At 36.4% G+C, this 17,405-nt stretch overlaps 2 protein-coding genes across 2 annotated transcripts in view; both read left to right on the forward strand.

The window, feature by feature from the left end:
* The window catches only part of LOC131681577 (cyclin-dependent kinase 5 activator 1), a 154,393-nt gene that overhangs the window by 10,563 nt on the left and 126,425 nt on the right, over positions 1 to 17,405 (forward strand). The window lies entirely within an intron of this gene.
* Positions 2,758 to 4,828, forward strand: LOC131681578 (uncharacterized). The gene is made up of 5 exons (XM_058962433.1): positions 2,758 to 3,362; positions 3,422 to 3,751; positions 3,839 to 3,953; positions 4,026 to 4,150; positions 4,207 to 4,828. Exons 1-5 carry the CDS (start codon positions 3,255 to 3,257, stop codon positions 4,531 to 4,533), a joined length of 1,005 nt encoding a protein of 334 aa, XP_058818416.1. The 5' UTR covers positions 2,758 to 3,254; the 3' UTR covers positions 4,534 to 4,828.

Raw genomic sequence — 17,405 nt, forward strand, 5'->3', positions numbered from 1 at the left:
ACTGCACTTCATTGTGGAAACATTGGTGATACCTTCCCTCATCGCACTGAAGAAAGCATACAAGGTGATTTAAATGCTCTTCAAAGCGGAACTAAAACACCTTCACAATGCGGAATCATTCGAAAATCAGCACTGAATGAAGTTAAATATTTCAACATAGCGGAAAATAACACGTTTGATCCAATGCATGATCTTTTGGAAGGCGTCGTCATGGTCGTAATCAAATGTGTTTTGAACGAAGCTGTAAATATCCATAAAGTGATAACGATTAGTCAAGTCAACCAAATTATACAGCATTACGAATACGGTATAACTGAATCGGCTGATAAACCTACCGCTAATTTTACTTGCGAGAAGTTAAAAGCACGTGGACATGCTATTCCTCAGTCAGCTTCGCAATGTTGGCTTCTCCTTCGAGCATTCCCTTTTATGTTCAACCAGATTCTCGGATTTAATTCAAATTTATCATCATTGCTTAGAGCTCTCATGAAAATAACTTATTATAGTTTCTCCAATAAGCTAACATTGAATCAGATTAACGATCTGGAAAACGAAATCGAATGTTTTTACAAGTTGTTCAAATCCTGCTTCCCTGCCATCAACCCTACCAATAAATTCCATCACATCTCTCATTATCCCTACATAATTCGTCAGGATGGGCCAGTTGTTAATCATAGTTGCTTACGCTTCGAAGCGAAATTCAAGGAGTCGAAATCCCAAGCGAAGACATGCAACAATTTCATCAATTTAACAAACAGCTTTGCTAAGCGCCTGAATCTAGCACAGATAACCACTATTCTTGACCATTCATACGAAATTGGTACGGTAGATATCGTTTCGTCAAAGCACATACACAAAAAATCTCTAAATAATTTACTCCTGATCCGGGATCTACCAGATTCAATCAAATATATAAACCATATGAAAATAAATAACACAAGCTTTCGGCCGGGACTGATAGCGAAATACCAAGTATGCAACGAAATGTCCTATGGTTTGATAATAGATATATTGCAATCGGATAATCAAATTGTTTGCCTAATACAGCATCTCGAATGCGAATATTGTTTACAATACAACAGTTACAAACTCAAAACTGACAGTCAAGTTATTCGCATATCACACAAGAACTTGCAAACGAAAAAAACATACAACTTATGGAGTATATACGGAGATTCAGAAGAAAACTACTATATAAGTTTGAAATATGTAGATAGTTAGTAGGGAAATAAACTTGGAAATAAATTTATAATAAAATAAACAACAATCAAGAAGGTAGTGCAAACAACTTGAGATGTCACTTTAAACCTTTATATATACTTATTCGCTCTTTTCAGCCCAAAAAATAAACGATCAGAACCTAGTTCTGCTCAACGATGCCGACCTAGTTGAAATGGGGATAATCGAAAAAGGATCCCGTCTAACAATTCTTAACATAATAAAAAACTATAGTTCTGAAGCTAATCCGACCAAAGATAAAATTGATGAGACTTCCACTAATGTTCAAAATTTGGTAAACTTTCTACTATAATTACTGTAAGCGCTTGTCGTACTATACATATTTAACGTTTTCAGATTAACCGTTCGACATTCGAAGATGACGCAAAACTCCGAATGAAAATTTTGTATCCAATTTTGGATCAAGGGATCGTACCAGATAAGGACGGTTTAAATCATCTTACACGAGTCGCATGCAAGCAAATGGAGACTCAAATAATGGACGGTCAAAGGCAAGTAGAAAGTTTTATTTGTTACTCTACTAGTGCATCAAACTATGAACACTCCTTAAAGTGTGATAGAATGAATTGTTTACATTGAACCGCACGAGTCTCTCCGCTAGAGCAACCTTGCGGCGAAATGCGCAATGCCTATACATATTTATAGGGCTTACGGCCAATTTCTTTATCCTCGCTTAAATTTTAAACCGGGTTCACCAGTACGTTTAAACCTGGTTAAGACGTTAAGCGAGAATGAAGAAATCGGCCCTTAGTAGTCCTTCGAGCAAATATGCAGGTGATCTAACACTGTCTATGAGCAGAGAAAAGCAATGCCTTTCGTTGTGAAGCTTCTATTTCAAAAAACATCGTAGTCAATCAGTATCATGCATTATTACTTCATTGAGCCTATGAAACTATGAAGTATGCATAGTAATGAAGCACGGCCAAACAACTTCACTTCTGATTATAAATGTAAAGAAATGTATGAAACACAGTACAAACTGCTAGAGGAAACCACATAGTTATCAGTTCTTCGCATCCTGATTTCAATATTGACCATTCTTTTCACATCTTCAATCTGGTTCGATTTATAAACTTCGGCATAAGAACGTACATGCGTCTTTGACGGTGGTACTTAGAAAGCGTAATTCGTCATGTTCCGGCACAAAATTATAAAGACGACCGACGACGACGAATTATAATAACTTAAACATTTAAACCAACAGAATTTAAAGGTATACAATTTCTGTTTATAGCGAGCGTGTTTATTTGTTTACATATACAGTTCAATCGTAAATCGACCAAAGGGTCTAACTAAGCCGCAATGTCGTTGAATCGAGCAACAGCGATGCCAGATTTACAGACTGTGGACAGATTTGCTGCACTGAGAAACAAAAATATGCAGAATTAGCATACTTTCATTCCCGTCTCTTTTGCTGTAATTCTCGACGAACATATGATTACGGCCTAAAAGCCAACCGTCAAAATCCACTTTGAATGGAAATTCCAGACAAACCGTTACTAGTCGAACACAGCTCACAACAGTTTATGAAAGAGAAAACTTTTCTCTTTCGTTTACTACCAACATCTGTGATTGGCGTGTAACGGTTTGTCCGGAATTTCCATTCAAAGTGGATTTTGACAGTTGGCTTTTAGGCCGTAATCATATGTTTGTCGAGAATTTTCATGCATTTTCTAGCATATACTTCTAGTAAATATTCAATTAGTGGATAGACCGAATACGTCCAATGCACAAAATTTGCAGCAGAAGAAACGAGAGGCAGATCAAAAAGTATGATATCGGTGATTAAAAAAAAGTTCTGCGTATGCCTGGTCCAGACATTTACAGACTTTTAAAACAGTAATAAACTGACCGATTTTCTTCAGAAAATAATAGATGTGTCCCAGCATGCAAAGAATTACGAATCAAATACCGTTCATACTTTTACCATTTAGATTTTTTTTAAGAAATTTAGAACTTAATCTTTCACGGAATCTTTTTGGTCTTTTTCGGAGTAACGAACCAATGATCTCTAAATGCGCAGGTATCCTTCTGTTGATCAACAGCATGCGGCAGCTGTTCAAATCGTAAAATTATTTCCACAACTTAGTAATACGCGAGTCACACCAACTGCTCCTGATGAGGTTTGTTATTCTATGCTTATTTAATTTCTCTAATATAATTATAATTATTTTCATGCTAGTCATTTTTCTTTTGGCGCAACGGAGGCAAGGAAAAGGGTGCTCATACTGGCATGATATTTCATCGCATCCGGAATGTCATCAAACAGCTACCTGCAGAAAAACATAAATATAATCGAGGAACTATGCCTGTAGAAGAGTCCGTTTCAACTGAACTTGTAGAGCGGGCTCAATTGCTCCGAGTAATGCTTGCATCGGCATCAGTAGCAGAACATATTTGTGATGAAATGGACCGATGCTTTCCAGTCCTCAAACTGTTATTAAAAGAAAAGAAACCCGTTAATGATATCTTGGATATGTTTCCACACCTGTGTTCATATGAAGGATTGGTGGTAACATGTTTATTTTTTATTATTTACTATTTCACTTTATGGTATTCACGGAACATATGAATATTTATATCATATCACTTTTTCTAGATTCGTCAAATGTTTGAGAGATTGTATCCTAACAGAACAGAAGGTCTCAAAATCGAGGATGTCTTCTCTCAGTGTCTATCTTATTCACCGTCCAGATTCTCTAGAGTAGAAGATGGTGAGATATAATTTTTTTTAATTTAGCCCAAAGGTCTGTCATAAAATTTTAAATTTGTAAAACTATTCACAGATCACATTCGAGGATGCTTGAGAATAATTTCTCATATGCCAATTCGCGGACAAAAAAGAACGCTGGTAGGCTGTCCAACTGTAGGCGAAGAACATTCGGCTTCAATTTTAATTCGTTGGATTGGGGTAAATGCAATATAATATACATAAGGTTAGATGTAATGATTTTATATCATCATTAGGAGTGCTTAGATACATACATGGCATCCCCCGCAACTGATTCCAAACTACACATGGTGTGCGTAGCAAGCCCGATGAAAAGAGGAAATTATGCCGTCATTTGTGAGAAAAAAGTTATATTCGAGACTAACAATTCTATTCATGCAGTGGAAATTTTATTCAAATGCCACGCAGTTCTCGGAGTGGAGGTGCCACCTAATTTTAGAATGTTTTGGGACTTTCTGGCATGTGCCATATATAATATAATTCCGCACAGTCAGAGGACAACTGTGAATAGACTCGTCCAAACTTTTATTGAAGTTTCCCGCGCACGTATTGACAACAAATAAAAGGACAACTTTTTTATACAATACTTACTAAAAACCATAAAATTTAATAAACAGAAGTTTCTTTAATTATTATTGTAAAAATATTCCATAAGAAAAGAAAGACTGCATTGTGTTGTATCCAAAACAAAATTTTGACGGCCAATTTCTTCACTGGATGTAAACCGGTTTAGTTCCAGTTCAAATGCAACAATCGATCATGAACCAATTTAAATAGGAATCGGTTGTTGCATTTCTTCTTACAGAAACCATTCAGAATTGCAAGTCATAATCCGGATGGCTCCAGTCAGTATTCCGGCTCCAGTGACACAACCTATTCTAACTAGATTCGATTGTGTCACTGGAGCCGGAATACTGACTGGAAACAGCTGCAATTCCGGCTCATTTCCGGCTGAACTTTACTGGGTTTTAATGAAATCCCACTGAGACGTCCAAAAAATTGTTTCAAAATCGTTCAACACGGGTCCAACGATGGACGTTCGTTGAACGGTTATTTGGACGATGCCCAAATTGGTCCAACGAACGTCCTTCATTGGACGATTTTGAAACCAACCGTTCTTAGAGGAATATTGCACTCATAAATTGGGTAATATTCTACCCAAAAACTGAGGAATTACAACTGGCTTTGTTGTCTACTCAAAAATTGGGTAAGCTTCTGCTCATAATATGAGTAAAAATCGATCAATTTTTGGTTTTGTTGAAGTTCTACTGAACCCAAAATTTGAGTAATGTTCAACTCAAAGTCTGCGTAATAATTACTTAATTTTTGGTTTTGTTAAATTTGTACTGAACTCAAAATTTGAGCAATGTTGAACTCAAAATCTGAGTACTAGTGAAGCACTTTTGGGTTTAGTGTAGATAATATTGTACTCAAAAACCGAGTAATAATTACTCAGTTTTTGGTTCAGGCTGGCTTACTCAAATTTGAGTAACTCCGGAATTACTCAATTTAAGGGTTGTTCCACTTTATGTGGAAATGGGTGGGATTAAACTCATTTTTGAGTAACTTTTTACGAGCGTGTAGTTTCAAGCTTGTCACAACACACGAATGGAACAAAACGCCAGCGTAAAAAAATGAGCGTGCGTACAATCCCCTATCCACAATGTATCAAAACAAAGGAAACGCTAGGCGCACATGTGTCCATGCAATCTAATTTATATCCGGCTCTGGCTGCCACATGTCACGGGAATTATTGCGATGCCGTATGATGCTCAGCTATTTTCCTCTATGGTGGCTATTCGTTACAGTGTATTGCAATGTCGTGGAACAGAAAGCTTTTTTCCTGTGTTGTTGTTGTTTTTTTGACTGCAATCATTTTGTGAATAATGTGTTGATAAGCCGTTAAAAATATTATACAATTTTGCAACTTGTTTTCCAACACTATCTGATTACCGAACGACAAGACGCAATCGATGAAAGTTTGTTGATCCCATGGTATGGTGTCTGTCTGGACGTTACAAAAGACCAAGCGCTTACAAATTCCGCTATTCAAATATTTCCCTTTGAATTAATTACAGTTCAGACTGGGTTGACTGAACTTTTTTTAGAATTTGAATTAGGCTAATATAAGGGTGCACTTAAAAACTATTTAACGTTAGGTAAATATTAATCCTCGGATATCCAACACAGTCTAGTCACCTCCTTTTTCTTATATTATTGTTTGAAGGCAAAAGAAACACTTGCGCAGTACCGTCCCTGAGATGTTAGAATAGATTGCAGTGAAAACATTCGGAACAAGGCATGGTAGACTCATAGACAAAGAAACATCTATCATTTTATTCATCGGTCCGAAAAAACTAGTTTACAGGAATCTAACTTACAACACACGCAGAACAGGGATCATCGAAGTTATTGGAGACTATTAAGTACTGCTATGAAGTTAACCAGGAACCGTATTATACCACGTTTACACTACGAGTTAAAACGTGTTTTAACGTTATCTTATAAGGCTTATCTTGTTGCTAATTATTATAACCTGTTGTAACTGTGTAGTGTGAACATAGTATTAGATAGTTTTCAAGTAAATAATAGGCTGTGACAATGAGAAATAAATGTTTTATATCTACTTGTCTGTGGTAGACCCTTAAAGCCGACTCACTTCGTCTCCAAGGTTTCACGCGGAGGTTATCGATATCCTTTTATTTGCGGGTTTATGCTTAATATGTATATATTCGTTAGGAAGGGATAATGACTACGAAGAAAGTTTGGCCTTTTACAAAAAGCAGGCCTTGACTGGCCCGACCGTGACCCATTCAAGAACACTGCAGAATAGCAGTGGGTGTTGGATGGGATAGATATTTGAATGGAGTTAAGAGTGATGGTCCGTTGACACTGTCTTCCGTCATAAGTCATAAGAAGATTAATTTTCACGATTGGAAGTCTCGATTAGAATTCGATCCGAGATGCAAAGGTGGCTACATTTTTACAAGTGTGAGTGTGGTTGTCATTTTATGTTCGAAAGAAAAGATACGTGTGAAGATGAAAACAAAACCACGTGGTGCCATATTTTATTCTGCTTAGTTAGTAATGTAAATATTTACCTTTCGCGGATCCGGTCACCACACATTTCCATCATGTGCTTATAAGCATAATTTCGATCGGTTGGTTTTGTTTGGCGTAAGCAAGGAACCAACACATTCAAAACGACTTGTGTTCCCACCTTGCTATTTCTTCTTCTTGAATTCGATCGATTTTCCAATTCCTCTGGATTTCGCATTATCCTATTCTGCATGTTCAATGGTTTCACCATTTTATTGAAATTTCATTTTTATTCAAGTGCATTGAATATGTGTATATATACATACAGTACACATCGTGACATATCATTTTATTGGTAACATTTCGATGTTTGCCATCACTCGTGTCGCCAACAGCTACCGTTGGGCTGATTCTGCCATCGGCGTTGCTTCCCGAACGAGTATTTGCACTTCACCACATGCATGATTTTAGGTGTTTTTCTTTCCTACACTACCGCCAACTGTGCCAACCGCTGACAGTTGAAATAACGTCGACAATAATCCCGCGATTGTTGGGTGCTATTTGGGTGGAAATATGTATAACACAGTTTTCACCGAAATCGGTGTGTCCTTAGCAACAGACTTTGTTTGTAAATCCTTGCACATAGTTCCACGGTCGGTTTTATTTCGTCCTAGCAACGATGACTCATTGAGAGACAAAAGTTGCTTAATAAACGTATAAATAAGTTCTATAATACAAAAATTATGTAACAAAGATGAATAAAATATATACCGTGCTTTGAAATTGATAAATATTTTGAAACAATTTTAATTAGTTAGATTTACGTCACCCGAAAAAACATTACTCATTAATTTAATTCAACATCTAGGGTAGATGATTTGTGTTTCGCCCACATCCTACTCTTATTTCAGAAAAATAAATAAAAAATTTCTTAAATTAAGAATCATTTTCCAAAATAGTGAAAAATTACTCAAAAATTAGCACGATTTCATACTTCACCACTGGCTGAATACCATATGACTTCATTTGCGTTTTCTTTGTTTTAATCTTTCCCCTTGTATCATTCTTAGTCAATTTTGTTTTATTACTGAACATCACCAAGTAGAGCTACGAAATCGCCTATAGTTACGTAAATAATACTTTTTCGGAACGTTATTACGGACATTGTAACGGGTGCGAAGACTAGATTTGACGGAACTAAAAATTGAAATACACTTCAATTCAGAATAATGCTTTTTCGGTTAGAATAGTTTTCAAAACAACTTAGATTCGTGATTATTGGAGATTAAGGGGGGCGTCTGGTGTAGAGGGCAAAAATAATCTACTTCTTTTTTATCTGCTTAATTGCTAGTATTGAACCTCTAGAATGGTCTTCCGCAATCTCGGTGGCCACACAATCTCGGTTGCAATAACACACACAGATTTCAATCTATCGGCAATAATTTTCGAAAAATTTATAGCGATAAAAATACAGTGTAAACAATACACTCTATACTAATTCTACTCAAATTTTCAGGAGAAAATACTCTGTGTTTTTTCCGTGATGCAATTGGATGTGGGACACCGTTAAATAGCGTTTTTTTCGAAACCGCGTTTTTCATATTGGCGAACGCGATAACTCAAAAACTAATCAACGATTTGATTTGTTTTTTGTTATGAGGATTCCCAATATGTGTAGCCTGTCGATGAACCACAGAAAACTGACTAAAAAAATTTTTCTCCCTATTATTTTGAAGCAAAATGAGCGAAACAGTAAAATATATGATTTTTTGGTTTTCATGAAGCCATTTTCCGAAACTCGAACTTTTTCTATTATTTTTTGGTTCATCGACTAGCTACAAGTCTAAGCTTTACAAAACTTATTGAATTTCCCGTATCAGATAAATTCATCGAGAGTTATCGTGTTCACCGAGTCGTTCCTCGACTTGGAAATGGATGCACGTTTACTCTTCCCAAGTAACAATTGAAGTTTTATAGCACGCTACAAGTGCAATTTAAGTTTTATTATTGGTTATAAAACTATCATAAAACCTCAATTGTTACTAGGGTTGGAACGCTCGTATGTGTGGCTCAGTGTGAATGAAAACATTTTTTTTTCGTACACAATGAATGTATAAAACGATCCTAACATTATACAAAAGATCTATTGCGGCCTTGCCTTTAAAATCGTACAACAAAATAACTTTCGTTTTAAGCATTTTACACCATACGCTCCCCTTAAGGGATGCTTTACCGGCATTATGTGTAAAAGCTTGTTTTTACAGTCGTGATTCACTGGTTGAGCCACATCCTCTGTCCAACTAACGAATTTGATTCGCTAGTTGGAACAACTGACAAATGTCAAAAACTGGTATAAAGGGATGTCAGTAGTATAAATACATCTGATCGCATCTCTAACTCTTGTCATTTTGCTTGTCAAAGTGAATTCGACATGACATTTTGACATTTAGATGCTTTTTAATTGGACAATTGTCCAACTAGCGGATGTCCAACTAAAAAGCGGTCCATTAAAAGAATGTCCAACCAGCGAATCACGACTGTACTGGTCAATAGAACTAAAATGTGTTTTCTTAAAAAATGTACGGGGAAAGGTCGAAATATCAGACAGCTACCCTACGTCTCTAAAGGTGGGTAGCTCGTGCCAGCAAGTTCGCTGGCAAGGGGCACACCAACTCCAGGTGGAGTAGCGTCCAACTAATGTGCCATGACAAAAACGAATCCATATTCTAAATAAAACAATGGACTTCAGTCAGGTGAGGGAAATGGCATAGCAAATGAGACGCCATTCAGTATAGCTAAGCGATGACTATCACATTCCAATACATTGCCTCTTGCCGTCGGTATAGGTAACTGTGTATTAGCAAAAAAGTATAAAGACATAGGGACCAAAGTGACTCGCCAATACCGAAACACAGACTTGCGATACGATTTTCTTCCCACCAAGGCTCGCTGTTCGGCTCGCCTGTTTTCATGGAGAGCAATAAAACGTTGAACTACCTACTTAGTGGGTACTGCTTTATAGTGTCTGCTCCAGCAACTACCTATATCCAGGAGAAAGTGTTCAAGTGGGAAATCGAGGCCATGGAATGTCGATTGGAGTGAGCTCATTTGGAAGGTCAATACGATGAGCGCTGGAGCTTTGGATATTTTTTCGACGTTTTTGTAATGGAAGGGACCATATAATGGAGCCACCTTATAGTGTTTGAACGCCTTTTGAATGGCTTTATGAAGACTCGCGAAAATCAGTCCGGCTTGAACCTTCGTTCGATCTGGTCACAAATCTTGATAGCTCATGGTTTACCTAGAGTTTTCAACCTAGAGTTAGTCTTTCTCAAAACTCCCTATATTTTTTCGACAATCAGTTTTTCTCAAGACTACCTACGTTTTCTACTCACTCTTTTTCAAGAACAAAAGAATAATTCAGCCCAAAAGAAATATTAAATTCATCCGACATGTGTGGGTCCTCGCAGAAAAGCCGTGTGCTAAATATTAAAAAGAAATGAAAAGTCTCCCTTTCTCCACCCGGAAACTCAACTGATTGTAGCAACTCATTCGATGTTTTATACGAATGTGAAGCTGAAGAAAATTTTAAATTTCCTCGCCTTGTACGTAATTCCAATTAAAAGAAACATCAATCACATCCGCTGATGACAGTGATGATCTCATGACTTCAGAGACTTTCAACGTTCTCTCTGGGCGTGAAAGCCTCTTTTCAATTGGTCGAAGAGCAGAATTTCGAGCTAGAGCGGATGGATTAATCTATCTATATATATAAAAGTCAATGTTTGTATGTATATGATTTATGGACTCCCAAACGGCTTAACCGATTGCCGTAAAAATTTATACGTAGTAGACATTTGTTACTGGGCGTGTTTGTGTGTTATTGGTTGTGGATTATCTGCCCGCCAGATGGCGCTTCTAAACAAATTGTGTTTTACTCCTATTTCGTTAAAGGTCGCAGCAACGCGCGATGGGTTGACACTAGTTGGCCATAAACGACTTCTGTATCTCACCGTCGCTTCAACGATTTTGCCGACATCTTCGACTTCGTCATTAGTTCTGCATAGTTTCGAAATCGTTTGTTGGCTCTTTAGGTTAATTATGTAAAGTTTAGTCATATTTCATTAACCCTAGAACGTTGCACTTGCGTTTTCCACCCTAGAACGTTGCATTGGGGTACAAATGTACCCTACGCGTTTGATCGCAATTTTCGCAGGTAAAAATGCAAACAAAAGAAATGTATAATACACCATCATCTTCGTTTTTTAATTGCAAAAACAGCTGCGTATGTGAAAGTACGGAATTTATTGAATCAATGATACATAAATTTGTTTGAACAAAATAAAAGTGAGAAAATCGCTGTTTTACTTTTTTCCCAAAAATACTATAATTTTGTGAATTTTCAACCGATTAAAAAAAAAACAACTGATTCTAAAAGTCGAAAGAATGATCTCGATAGGTTTAAAATGGAATGTCGATATTTTTGAAAAACTGCAATTATTTTGAAGAGTGAATGTTTAAAAATCGGGTTTGGTATAATATCACGAAATGGGGTGGAAATTGAAATGAAAAAAATATTTCAGACCAGTAATACATTGGTAACACGCAATGTTACTGTTACAGCTGTTATTGTGCGCAAATTATACTTCAGTGCCATTGCTTTGAAAAACTATAAAAAATTACCAATAAAACAATAAAAATCAGCAAAAATGAGAACGATTTTTTGTTTTGCTTCAAAATTAAATTAATTTAATTAAATAAACGATTAACACCGATTATATAATACTAACTGTTACTACCGTAGTAAAACAACCAATATTTAAACTGGTATTGTCACAAATCACATTTCCACTGACCGCACGAAACCTGACGAAACACTAACGGCAACCGCACACTGGGGTACAAATGTACCCCACGCCAACTTTGACACCTGCGAAGGCTATAAGCAAACTAGCTATACCATCTTTTCCTACTCTTACTAGGAACTATAAATTGAATTATGGTTAGGGTCCCAGGTCGGTAAATGCCGAATTCTCGTTTTTACACGGCCCCAAAGAAGGCGTGGGGTACATTTGTATCCCAGTGCAACGTTCTAGGGTTAAAAAAATCAATCCCCCCCTTGAGAATTTTCTGCGCACGGGCCTGGTCCGGTGAAGGAAACCACAGAAAGCTTAAAATGTGTTAATTGTCGCGGAATCCATAAATTTAATTTATGCGCATGTCCTATTGAAGAAAAAAAAAATCAGTAGGCTCCTAGACGAAAGAGGACGCAAATTTTCATGTGTCGTGTTTTTTCTATCAATGAAAAAGTTCGAAACAGTTTACAATCAAAGTTTGGAAATCGTGTGTGGAAATGAGCGGGTTCACGTCATTGCGGATTGTGGCGAAAACTGATATGACAATGGATATGCTCATTACTCATTCCTGCAACTACATCTACGATTTGTGTAATCGTGCTATGCTATGTTATGCTATGTCCCATTGGAGAAAAAATATAAATTCGCATTCAAAGCAACAAATGCAACAAATAAAAAAATTGCCTACTTATTCAGGTACCTTTCAACAAAACATGTGCTTATTACTCAGATTCTAAGAGAAGGGAAGACAATCGCGTAGCTAATTTGATCCAGTTCTAACCTCAATATTGAACCAACTTCTGATTGGTCATTTTGCCAGCCGTTAGCGTTCATTATATTTACAATCGGGATGGAAAACAATGCTGCTGAATCTATTCTGGCTACTTTTCACATAGTTACGTGTATTGTTAAGAGAGACATGAATAAAAATTAAATTTTTAAATGCAGCTAGAATTGTAAATTCTTGGTAGAAGTGAGATCTTTGAGGTACAATTATGTTCAGCAATTGTAAAAAGTATTCAAAAGGAATCTGGCAACGATGAAAGCTTGTTGTCTTCAGATTTACGGCAGGGCCAAGTCGAGAAAATTAAGAAGAGCACGAAGCCTGTTGTCATTTCCTCTCTTAGCTCAGATTCAAAATAGAATTTAAACATCTCTACCTGTATAAGGATCTTCTATCTCACCATTCTACAATGGTGCGTCATCAGTGACTGACAACGCGGCAAAAACGACGAATCCAATTTCATCTCCATACAATGTTTCGTTTGCTCAAACCGATCTAGGTAGCATAACGGAAAAAGTTGATTTTTTGTGGCAATCAATATTTCAATTGATGACTGCAATGCTAAATTTTTACCTCCATGTTTGGAGCTTTTCAAACTAGGTGGGAGTTTGCTAACAAAATTGTAATGAATTTAAAGTTTAATAATGATTTTTAGTAATCATTTAAATTTATGAACTTGTAATGCTCTTTCATTAAAAACGTGTGAATATGAATTTTTTAACTTCTTGAGAGAACATAATGTGCACATAGTCGTTGTTATCGAAACCTTTTTAAAACCAAATATTAAAGAGCTTAGGAAAAATGCCGGTTTTCAAACCATATACCAGAAATGTCGTTTCGATATTTGGTACACTGAAATTTTTAATGCGTTTTGTGCGACTATTTATGCGATTTTTCTATGTAATGCGTTTTTCACGCGGAACCAAGTTTCGATTTATGATGTTACCATTAGCTGTTCGGATGTAACATAATTTTTTTCTCCTGGGTTATGCAAAAAGACCGTTATACTGGGAAGACAGTATTGTGAGCTGTGTCCTTGTTGTATTGCAGAGCTGACAGATAATTTTGTTGAAAATCTTTATCCTTATGAAAAAAAATTGAACATAAAAAGCGTTATGGTTCATTGGGCAATAATTTTTTGAAGAAACGTCCATTGTTAATCAAAACGACTGCAGAAAGGGTCCGCCAAAAAACGTTATCAATTCAAATTTTTAAAAATCTGTATGAATCTGTATTATGTAATAAAAATCTATATTAAATCTGTATTCTGTACCAGGTCTGCATCGGCGCCTAAAAATGTTTATAATACAGATAATTCTGTATAAATGGCAGCTCTGATGCCCAGTATTTCTAAAGGTATGAGCAACCAATTATGTGAAAAGTTGTCTGAAAAATAACACACCAAGCGAAAGAGTTCGAAAAAGCGTCACAATGAGTCACTAGATGCGCTAACTGCAAACGAACGCTCATCGTTCATCAATGTGGCGACACTAGGTATTTTTGAAGTATTTTTCTTGACGAAGTGCATTAGAGGTAGCTCATGCTGGGAATTTGATATAATTTTAGAATAGTTCTGTTATAATATATATTGCACTAAAAATCAATAGAAATTCTTTATCCGACAATACCGGCACTGGCTAGCCGTACGTAAATCGAAGCAGGAAAGAGAAGAAATGTTAGTCCGATACTTTTTATTACTAGATGCCGTATATAGAACTGCGCATTCCACAAGTATCACAGGAGGAGGGACATTGAAAGTAGGGATTGGTATTCGATTGAAAATTGTGCTGGATTTTGCACGCGATTCAATATTTTAGGAATCTCTGGCCGTCCAGCTTCCAGAAGACTTATTAGGTGCCTAACAATCATAACGAAGAATTGCGAGAATTCTTCCTTCAATTCGGGACCCTAGTGTTTCCCTTCAGTACTTTACATTTTTAGAGCATTCATTGCCAGTGGCATTTTTCCATCTTGCTGGAAGTCCACAAACCTGTTCTCAGTCCATGAAAAGGGGATAAGCGAGATTTGAACAATTATCGCGGAATTTCTTCATTGAGTGCTATCTTGAGTTGGTGATAATGAACCTCTTCAGACTCGTTGTAAGCAGTGCCTAAGTGACGATCAACATGGCTTCTCGTCTGGACGTTCGACTGCAATTAACCTGCTATGCCTAACATCCTAAATAACAGAGAGTATGGAAATTTATGCCGCGTTTGACAAAGTGAACAATGATATATTAATCGCTAAAATGGCGAAATATGGAATTAACAGCTATTTCGATCCTATCCTACAGATCGAGAAATAGTGATTGCCATTTGAGATTGACAATCACCCATATTTATTTTTACGTCAGGAGTACTCCAAGGAAGTCACTTGGGACTGTTGATGTTTCTGATTTACTTCAACGACATCCATCCAGTTCTGAAGACTCCACGCCTGTCCTTCGCAGACCATCACAAGATGTTTCTTCTCATCCGCTCTACTGAAGATTGTAGATTACTCCAATAACAGTTTGAAACCTTTGCTGATTTGTGTAGCATGAACCGCATGTGTGTAAATCCGAAGAAGTGCTTGGAGATCTCGCTCTCACGAAAAAGACCCGGTTTATTTTAACAACATGTTATAATCACTGAAAATTGTATTTTTCTTCTTGAGCAGTTTAGATTGCGTATTTGACATTCAACTACCCGCCAACTTGAGTAACAAAATGGTAGAAGCAAATATCTCAGGGCATTTCCATCAAATTGTTGGATGTTGTTATATATAAAATTGGTGAGCCCCTCTCTAACTAACCAGTGCAAAATGTAGTGATTTCATTCAGCATAACAAAAGCTATAGACTTTCTAAATCTTACGCTCGTTTTTTTCCAAATTTCGGAACGAGGTACAGAGGAGTAACTAGAACAAATTCTTGACCAATAACCAAAATATTTTTTTTTTTTATGTTTTTGCTTCGTTATATTTTTTTACATACCTAAGAACCTACTGTATAACGTGACAACATTAGGAGTACACTCAGGTTTTTTTTTTACGCGGGGGATACGAGCCGCGTAAATGAAAACCGCGTAAATGAAAACCGCGTAAATTTCAAAATCCGCGTAAATGAAAACCGCGTAAATTTCAAAATCCGCGTAAATGAAAACCGCGTAAATTTCAAAATCCGCGTAAATGAAAACCGCGTAAATTTCAAAATCCGCGTAAATGAAAACCGCGTAAATTTCAAAATCCGCGTAAATGAAGACCACTTAAATTTAAGAATCCGCGATAAAGGGAACCTCATTGATGGATACCGCGTAAATTCCAAAATCCGCGTAAATGAAAACCGCGTAAATTTCAAAAACCGCGTAAATGAAAACCGCGTAAATTTCAAAATCCGCGTAAATGAAAACCGCGTAAATTTCAAAATCCGCGTAAATGAAAACCGCGTAAATTTCAAAATCCGCGTAAAAAAAAAACCGCGTAAAAAAATACCGCGCAAAAAAAAACCGCGTAAAAAAAAACTTGAGTGTATATCAAAAATTTGTAAAGAATTTTTGCATGGATGCCTAATGGTGATATTTTAAGGGTTATTTTAATCATTTTCATTATAAATTCAACAAAATCGCTTAAGACAATATTATTACAAACGTAGTTCAACACAACCGTTTGTTTAACTTCAGCTTAAAACTAACTGAATATAGTAGACTTCCTGTGTATTGCACCAATTTTTAAAAAAAAACCTATTTTAAACATTTTTTTTCCAAATTTGAATGATAAAAAAGTTACTTTATACGGCCAGATCTGGCAAAGTTGCTGAAACAGTATTACAAAACAAGATTTCAGGTATACAAAAAATATTCGAACTCTTCCGATCTTGTCCGATCCACCAATTCCAAACGATTTGAAAATATTGAAATTTTTACTAATTTGAGGTGCACCGAAATGCTGTAGGACCAAATACTATGTTTGGCAAAATGTATATCTATGAAAATATGCACAGGCGTCCCTTGTCTTCACCCTTTCCCACTGATCAACTGTTTATGCAACTAGAAAAACAAATGTATTCACAAAGATCACCTAGAAATTACTAGTATTCGAAAGGATATAGAAAATTGGCCTCCGCACTGATAGGTGGGTAGTTGCCAAATTGTTCCAAAAACCAGTAATTGTCTATTTTTAGTTCATATTAAGGCATAATAACAACAATTGCAGCAGCAAATAATTTTGGCCAGGATTCGACCCCAATTATTCCTTTGTGCGAAGCCCCTATGTTGAACCTTTAGTAGTTTCCTACTTTAATATTTTTACGACTATTCGGAATCAACAATTAAACTGTCATCACAGTTCAAAACCTCCTTATTACATACGTGGGAGTAGAGCGACAGAATACCCATGTACCACTCACCACCTTCATGTTTAAAGAATTTTAGCTTAGGTAAAAGCTTGACGAGAAACGAGTGGATTTGTCCCCTGCAGATGATGCGAATCCTGCGTCGAAACGTCGCAATAATCCTAACTCAAGTTGTTTCAATAACGCAAAGAAGGCTCAGCCGAAATAATTTCAACTTGAAAATACGATGCGGTCGAAATCTTATCATCAGCATCGAAATCAACACTGAATAATTTTCAATTCCCATAATTCTGAACACAACGAAAGCGATACCATTAGATTTCTGACAGTTTTCCTTTTAGCATTGCTATGTTGGAACAATTTCCAGCTGTGAGCACCGATGTTAGTAAATTTTAATAAATTTTTCTTTTTTCCCTATTGTGCGTTG

The sequence above is a fragment of the Topomyia yanbarensis genome, chromosome 2, assembly GCF_030247195.1.
Source record: "Topomyia yanbarensis strain Yona2022 chromosome 2, ASM3024719v1, whole genome shotgun sequence".
Lineage (NCBI taxonomy): Eukaryota > Metazoa > Arthropoda > Insecta > Diptera > Culicidae > Topomyia > Topomyia yanbarensis.

Bases quoted from the DNA above. Each gene is read 5' to 3' on its own strand.
- LOC131681578 (XM_058962433.1), top strand. From the start codon at position 3,255: ATGCGCAGGTATCCTTCTGTTGATCAACAGCATGCGGCAGCTGTTCAA. The intron at 3,363-3,421 runs GTTTGTTATTCT...TTTTCATGCTAG, and splicing joins CACCAACTGCTCCTGATGAG to TCATTTTTCTTTTGGCGCAA. The intron at 3,954-4,025 runs GTGAGATATAAT...AACTATTCACAG, and splicing joins ATTCTCTAGAGTAGAAGATG to ATCACATTCGAGGATGCTTG.